At 44.2% G+C, this 8,703-nt stretch overlaps 1 protein-coding gene across 1 annotated transcript; it reads right to left on the bottom strand.

Moving 5' to 3' along the window:
- Positions 1-596: 596 nt before the first annotated feature.
- Positions 597-2,476, bottom strand: LOC106430665. The gene is made up of 4 exons (XM_013871442.2): positions 1,697-2,476; positions 1,143-1,584; positions 775-1,001; positions 597-683 (listed from the first exon to the last, which is right to left on the bottom strand). Exons 1-4 carry the CDS (start codon positions 2,474-2,476, stop codon positions 597-599), a joined length of 1,536 nt encoding a protein of 511 aa, XP_013726896.2.
- Between the last annotated feature and the right edge of the window lie 6,227 nt (positions 2,477-8,703).

The following is an 8,703-nucleotide window of genomic DNA, read 5'->3' on the forward strand; positions in this document are numbered from 1 at the left end:
TTTACGTTTTTTCATATTGTCATATTAGGTTAGGCATTAAGGAACCTATAATCATGTTTACTTCCAAATACAAATTATTAATTCCTACACTATAGTTTATTTATTATTGACGGAGTCGTCACCAATTAAACTCGCTATAATTGTTTTATATATATTGGATTAGATAGATATCCTCGGATCATATACAAAATATTGCAATAATCTGATAATGTTGACAGCATACACAAACAAAATTTCATAACATCCAACGAGAGGTTTTAGTTGGGAATAGGAAATATGAATTACAAACGTATTAGACTTTAGGAGGCCCAAACAACCCCTCAACCATGTATAATATGTTACTATTCATAACCGGATATATATAACATTCCCTCGTTATGGATATATGAATTGCAAGACAAATAAAGAAAGGGATTTCATTAATTTATTTAACAACCGGTGTTCCATCACAACTTCAACTCTCACGCCATATAAGTAATCACATATTAGATATTAAACAGATAGTAGTTTTTGTCTTAACAAACTTAATTCTTTATCCTTCCTCTTTCCGTACAACTCCATCACCGGGAATATCCCTTTCTTATTAGTAAGACATCTTAAATGATAGGGGTTTTGCATGTTGCACAATTGTGACCACAACCTTTGCAATGACTACATACAGTTCGTCTTCTTGGTATCTTCATCTATTGAACAATACAAAATAAATAATTAATTCAATGAAAAACATATTAACCATCATATAATTAGACATTATAAACAATTTAAAGTACTTACACGAACTTGGCCACGAGATAGGAAAGGTTTCTTGAGTGGACGGCCAGGGGGACGCCTGCTAGACGGACGAAGCATATCTAACTCGGACAATTGACCAGTAAGTTCTATGATATCATCGGTATCAATCACTGGAGAGACACTACCCACATAGGCAGCAACCATTGCATTCTTGGTGTACTCTTCAGCTACCAATGAATCGACTTTTATCTTGGCTACGATGGCCGCTGCTATTGCATGTTGACAAGGAATTTCGAGGAGTTAAAACTCAAAACAACTACAAAATCGTTTGGAAATGTCGACGTGGAAAGAATACCCTTCCTTGTTCCGTACTTCATACTCCAAGTGTTTTATTTTCTTCACTTCAAAACCTGCCGAAGACTCGAAATTTGCGGCGAGAATTTCCATTACTTTCGGTGTGAATTTGTCTAAACTTGCTGAGATTGTTGAGCCCCTAGCAGAAAACCAAGACATTAGCTTTGCTCTAATAAATTCTACAAGGGCCAATATAGGGTATTCTCTGGCCTCACGAAGCACTGCATTCCATGATTCCGCAATGTTACTCGTCATAATATTGTAGCGACGTCCAGGGAAATGGGAACGCGCCCAATGCTCAAATCCTATTCCAATTATATAATCTGCACAAGAGGCATTGACATGTTTTATCTCATTGAAATTCTTGTAGAAGTCAGCCAACCTATATGCCTTTCCAGCCTTTGCAACCAAGAATCCTAGATTCTTATCCTTGTAATAAGTCCTGATATTTCTCTTTAAATGAAGGATGCATGCACAGTGTTTCGCTTCTGGATAAACCTGATGCATTATCCGGCTAAATTTTTGATTTCTGGATATAAAGATATTATCCTTAATACAACAATTTCCGGATATAAAAACAGTTATGTAATATTATAAAGCCTTTACTTACCTTGGCCAATCTGTAATAGATGAATGAATGTCTATCAGATACAAACACTATATTGTTTGTATTTGGAAAGAATGCTTGTAAATTTTTGAAGAACCACTCCCACGAGTTATCGTTTTCTTCGTCGACGATAGCAATGGCTAGTGGAAACATTTGGTAATTGCCGTCTTGGGCAGAAGCAGTTAGAAGACACCCAACATATTTTCCTCTCAAATGGGTTCCATCGACAACTACAACTTTTCTCATGTACTCAAATCCCATAATAGAGGCACCCATAGCTAGAAACATGTATTTAAACTTATTTCCTATGTTGTCCTTGTATTCAGATTCAATCTCGGCCAAGGTTCCAAGGTTTGCTTCTGCTAGTTTACGGAGGTAATCAGGAAGTAGACTGTAAGAGCCTCGTGAGTTTCCTTTGGCATATTCCAAATCAATTTCCCTTGAACGCCAAGCTTTCCAGTAGGATATACAGACATCATGGTCTCCTTGCATGACTTGACGTATCTCTCCAGGCTTTGGACCACCGCCACTACCATTGAAACGAGCTTTCATCATCTCTCCAACAACATGATGTGTAACTTGAGACTGATAACCGGATCTATCGTCCACAGAGCAGGTGTGAATGGGATCGAGTTTTCTTATCTCGTAGACGTCCGAGTCATTTAACTTTGTGGCGTATACCCTCCACTGACAGTTGGAGCTAAAACACCTTAAAACCATTCCATTTGGTGCTGATCTGATGTTACGAAACCGGAACTTCTTACTAATTGCATATAAGGCCATATGCAATTTAAATTCATTCCGGTTTGTAAATACCATTCCAACATAGAGTTCGTTGTGTTGGTTTGTTGTGACTTCTACATTAATTAGCACGTTCGGATATTAGGGAATTAATATTGCAAAAGCTCACAATATAGACTAATATATGTTACATTGAAGATTAGATTAAACATATCCGTTGATATAAAACATTAACAAAAAGTATTAAACATATCAGTTGACGTTTACACATTTGTGGGAACCGAAATTCGCACTGTCGATTTCCGTTTAAATTAGGAAACTAGGAAAACCCTAATTTTCCAGAGGTCCCGGATATCAGCTAATACCACACGCCAAGCAATCAGAACACGAGATAACAACGATAAAGTATAAGAAATCGTAAAAAGAGAGCAATGAGAAGTCTTATCCCGAATTTGCGTATGAGCGTTTACAACAAGGTATAAGCCAGGGCTCGAGAGCTGTCGGCGAGATTCCTAGTTCTAAAAACCCTAATACGGCTAAACCTAATTGAGTCACAGCTCGAAATAACAAAAACGGAAAGTTGCCTAATTGCTAAGTGCTAAGTTTGCTGTCCAAAAAGTCTCTCCCCATGCCTCTCGCCTAGGACTCCTTATATACTGGCTCCTAGGTTGGTTTACGCTTTTCCTCTTCTGCCCTTAAGCCGTCATAGCATAAAAATGGAGATATTCCATTTTTTTCCGATCTTCGTAATTATCTTCAAAATTTCGTATTTATCCGTGGAAACTTGACATTTATCTTTTCTTGCGAACCAAGCGTAAACCGTCATGCGGCTTACAGGCTGTTGGTCAAGAAATCGTAAATTGGGCCTCGAGTCATCTCTTAGGTCCCTTTGGGCCGTCTTCTGACTGGAAGCGTTTATTACGGCTTCTTTCGATAAAGAACGAACTTTCCGCGGTTTTTACCGTAAAGTTTGATCGATGACTTAGAATGGCGGGAAACATGAAATGGGTTCGCAATGGTCCTCGGGAGATAGCATCGAAGGGTAGACGAGAATGCATGGATTAATGTCGTATCGACGTTTCGGAAGATCTCGGTCGCTACGTAGCGACCGAGCGGAACGGACGCTTGGTCGCTACGTAGCGACCGAGCTTGGCTAGCGACCGAGCGGAACGGACACTTGGTCGCTACGTAGCGACCGAGCTTGGCTAGCAACCGAGCGGAACGGACGCTTGGTCGCTACGTAGCGACCGAGCTTGGCTCGAGCTCGGTCGCTACGTAGCAATCGGACAGCGTGCATGTGTGGTAGTTGCGTAATGACCGAGCTTGGTTCATCCGTGTTCTGATCGTCATACTCGGACCTATCCGTAGTCGGTCTGGGTATGTTTCCGATGGCTTATGTTTGATCTAAATAGAATTCAAACGAAGCTTTATCTCGGGAACATACGTTGCGGCGTTTTCTTAACCGAGCATGAGTTGCTGCGGGAAGAAATACTTTTATTCTGCGAGGATTTGGACGTTAACTTCGTCGTAACCGTTTTCGACCCCAACAGTTAAGCCCCCCCAGCTCGTTAGAATCGTGGATTTCTAGTGAGATTCTAACGCGCGGTATGGCGAGTTCGGACGAGATTGGTGTATTTGGGCGAAGTTCGTGTCCAAAAATCCGCAAGTAAATAGTAATTTCTCATGCTTATAAGAAGGGAGGTAACTTCTTCACAACCTTTACACTTACTCATTCCCATAGAGAGGTCTCTTGAAAAATCTTTTTTTTTTCTCTACCCTTTTCTTCCTTCATTCTTAAAAGGGAAATACGAAATGTCGAGTAAGAAAAGGAGTTCGAAGAAAGGGCCCTTGCCCGCGAACGTTCCTGAAGGGCTCCTTGTGCCAAAGATAGAACTCGTTCCTCATTCGGTAGACCCGGCCGAGAATGAGGCATGGTGGGTCGCGTGTTATGGTTCGATCACACCTCCAAAAGAGAAGTCGTTCCCGGTCATGATCCGTCGCCCGGTCGAGGAAGGTGCACCAAGTAGGAGTACTAGCGAATTCCTCGAGATCATGCAGTCGTTCTATCAGATTTCGGATGCGGTGGAGTTCCAGGTTCTTTGTCAAGGAGAGCGCGCTAGCAGTCCCCCAGAGGGTTACTTTACTTGTTACGAAGCATTCGTAGTGCGCTGTCGCCTGTGTTTCCCGATTCCCGAAATTATCGTCCGTGTGTTGGATCGTTTCGAGGGGGGGGATAAGCCAACTGAATCCCCTTGGCATTCAGCACCTCATTGGAGTCGATCCTGAGCTACGAGCATGGTCTCTCCCTTACCGTGGATCACTTTGAAGCGCTTCTTAGGTTACAGATCATCAAGGATACGGACAAGTATAGGCTGGTCCCTCGGAACTTCATGTCAGTGGTTAAAGGGTTTACTTCCAACTTCAACTCGTGGAAGAAATTTTTCTTCTTCGTTCGTACAGACGCTGCGTCTGTTGAAAAGAGTTGTATCCCATTGTTCCGGAGGTTGCCGAACGATCGTCCCTTCATCAATCCTCTTGCTCTGTTCCCTGAGGATATTATCGCGGTGAGGGATCTTCTCAGGAACGGTCCTTTTTTCTGGACTTCCTTTACGCTGAAGAGGGTTCGAAAGGCGTTAGAGGTTTGTGCATCCTAGTCCTGCTTTGGGCGGGGAAACAGGGAGTGACTCTGAGCCCGATGACCAAGGTCCCGATGCTGCTCCCACGGTTGCGACGGGGCTGAATTCTTCGAAGGGGAAAGATATCAACCTTGGTGATATAGAGTTTTCGGTGGACAATTTCATGCTTCCAGGATGGGATTCAGGCCTTGCTTTCGGCGATGGAAGCGGTACGAGCGAGGTCCCTATTCCGAACTTAGATGATTTCTTTGCTGGTCTTCCCTCGCGGTTCGATGCTCCTCCGGCTACGAACGAGTCGGGGAGGCCGAAAGTCATCGCGGAAGGATCTCGTATCATTAACGGGGTATAAGCTTTAAGGATTTTGACGATTGTTTCAAGTATATATATTTTTTTGCTTATAACGTGTTAATCGGTTTTGCAGGGCTTGAACTTGCTTGGATCGGCCATTGAGGCGAGCCATAGAGAAGCCATGATCTATCGCTTTAAAGCGGAGAAAGCGGAAAAGGATCTTGCTCGCAAGCGAGACGATATGTTGGCGCGAGATGCGCAACTCACTCGCGATCATACGAGGGCTGTTCGTAAGGCGGAACGGAAGGGAAGAGGGAGATTGTCGAGGTGATGAAGACTCGTGCCTCTCAATTCCAGGTCGAGTACAGGAACCTCAAGGATGCTTTCACCTCGCTAGGCGATTTCCGTGAGTGTCGCGGTTCAGTCAGGAGCCTTTGGAAGACGCGGGCGGACGATTACGTTTTCGAGAAGGAGATGGACTTAATGAGGGGTGGCATGAAGGATCATGCTCGCGCTAAGGCGCTCATTCCTCCGATCGACGGGAGGATTCAGGGATTTTGGGATCCCATCCCGGTTTCTCCTGATACCGTAGAGACCACGACCGAGTTTTCTGGTGATTGCGAGGAGCTGGATCATCCCGCGGATGCATTTGGAGCTTCGTTATCCGGGAACTTTTACTTTGAACCTTGAGAGGTAGAGTGAAAATATGGAGGGAGAAGGTTGTTTATTTATCCTGCGTTTGTTGCCGAGTATGGCTTTTATTTATCTTTTTCTGCCGAGTGTAGCTTTGATTTCCCACCGCTTTACGCGGTCTTTATATATGATGGGCGTTTTATTTCGAATTGTTTCGAGTAAATTTGAAGTAAATTTGAGTTGTCGTCTCATATTTAATTCCGTTGGGACGTTCAATCTGTCGGTTCGTTCGTGAATTTTCGTAAAAATTTCTTATTCTTAGAACTTTTGGGAACGTTGAGATATGAACGGAGATACATGGTTTAGGATCTCGTATCGTTTAGACATCATGTCTTGAGATGTCTGAGACCAATGCGATGGGTTTAGGGCAAGACCTAGGTTTACTCTCGGTTTTAAGGTTTGTGCGGTGACTAGCCGGATATCGATTTTCCTGTTGCGATTTCTACCTGATTTGTACCGATTTAAAGTCCGCGATAGGTTCTCGGCTTATATGACTTGTATGATATGAATCGAGCATCTTTCCAGAGACAATTTTTAAGCCAACTGGTGCTACACTAAAATTTCAGATTCTTTTGTAGCGCGCTTTCGTCTTTGTGTTGGACGTTCGAAGATCAAAAGAGTGATCAAGTTGTGTTTGTTTAAGACGGCTGATGCGTTCGTCGGGGCCAATCGACGAATGGGGTGTAAGGTTTTTATGGTCGTGGTCGGACAATTTGTTCGCATCGTCTTGAGTTTTAACTTGGCGATGCCTCGCGGTTGTTTCGAAGACTATACGAAATATTTTTGGTGCTGAAGAAAGATTATTTTCCGATTTTGGGGAGGATGCGGCCGCTGACAGAAGTCTTAACGTTCGTAGATTTTCTAGGCGTGTCCTGAGACTTTTGCGTTTAACTGAAGCGTAAGCGTTTTAATTAAAAATGAGCAATGCATATTGTAAAGAGAGATTTTTAAAAAAAAAATCTCTAAAAACTCGATTAAAATAACGCGTCTTTTCCTATGTGGGAGTATACGAGTATACGCACCCAATTCTCCCCCCCCCCTTTTAGAGAGGGTGATAGTTGAACTCGTCTTTTCGAGGATCAAGCCATCTCGTAGTTCTGTTTTATGCCGCGAGCATTTTTACTCGGCGGTTGTCGCCGTGCTAACCGCCCTGATCGTGATGACCGTGGCCGGGTCAGCGTTCTCTTCCGGATGTTCCGGTTGAGTTGTAGTGTCGGCTTCGGACTCGTGTTGAGTTTTGACGTCCGAAGCGTTTGCTTCAGCAGGCGATGTTAAATCGTCTTTCCTTGAAGTGTTTTTGGCCGAAGATTGATCTATCTTTGTGCGCTTGCAATTTACTGTTTCAGAAGTCGTCATTTGCCTTAACTTGTGCTCCGCGAGGAAGCACAGTCGCGACTGTTTCTGACATCCCCAGATAGCTGCGACTCCGTTTTGGGTCGCGAATTTGACACCTAAGTGGTATGTCGATGGAACGGCTTGCATGGCGTTGATCCATGGGGTTCCCATGATCACGTTGTAGATGGCAGGATGATTGACAACCGCGAATTCGATGATTTTCGTGATCTCCTTGGCCATGAGTGGCAGCTGGATTGACCCGAGGGTCATCGATACTTCTCCTGAAAAACCCGAGAGCGATTTTGGTGTTGGAGTTACTTCTCTGAGTTCAATGTTCATCCGATTGAGAGTGTCGCGGAGGATTACATTGACCGTGCTTCCCGTGTCAATGAGTACTCTTCTGACTTCCAGATCTCGTATGACGAGATCTATGACCAGCGGATCGCAGTGAGGTTGGTCGATCCCGCTGGCTTCCTCCTTTGTGAAGTTGATTGAGCAATTTTGATCATCTCGGGTAAAAGACCATGTAGGCCAGTTTGCGCTTGACTCCGCCTTCCGCTGGTAAGCCATGATGGCCGAAACCGTATCATTGCAGAATTGCGATCCTCCAATGATCATGTTGACTCTGCGACGATTGTTATCGTTCCCCTTGTCGTCCGGCCTTCTGCGGGCGATCGGTCTTTGGGGGGGCGATCGGTCTCAAGGATGAGATCTTTCACGTTGGTCACTTCCGAAAGCTTTCCAGCTAGTAGCTTCGCGGCCAGCCTTGCTCCCAAGACTTTGCAGTTAGTCGTGGAGTGTCCTCGGGACTGGTGGAACTCGCAGAAGGTTTTTTTGTCATATCCTTGATTGCGAGTCCACGTATTACCCGTGGTTCGGCCCTGGTCCGAACTGATCGCGTAATTGTGCGCTCCTTGGAGATCTTCCCCCTCGTGATGGACATACTTGTCGTTACGAGAGTTCTTCTTCTTAGTTTTTGGATCTACATATTTCGAGGATGGTCTTGCCGACTTATGTTTTTGCGATAAGACTTTCGTTTCTTCCTCGATTATGATGTAGTCCGTCGCCTTGTGGAGGGGGTCCTGGATCGTCCGCGGTTTGTCGAGGGTTATCCATTTTCTGAATTTCAACTTGTACTAGAGCGCCTTTTTGAGCGCATCAATGGCCACCTTGTCGCTTATCCCGCTGACCCTGGACATTACCAGCTTGAATCGGCTGATGAACTCGCGGAGGGGTTCGTCTTCCCTCTGGGACAGACTCCAGAGATCGACATCGAAAGTTTCTCTATCTATGAACATAGAGTATTGCTTGAGAAAT

The sequence above is a fragment of the Brassica napus genome, chromosome C7, assembly GCF_020379485.1.
Source record: "Brassica napus cultivar Da-Ae chromosome C7, Da-Ae, whole genome shotgun sequence".
Taxonomy (NCBI): domain Eukaryota; kingdom Viridiplantae; phylum Streptophyta; class Magnoliopsida; order Brassicales; family Brassicaceae; genus Brassica; species Brassica napus.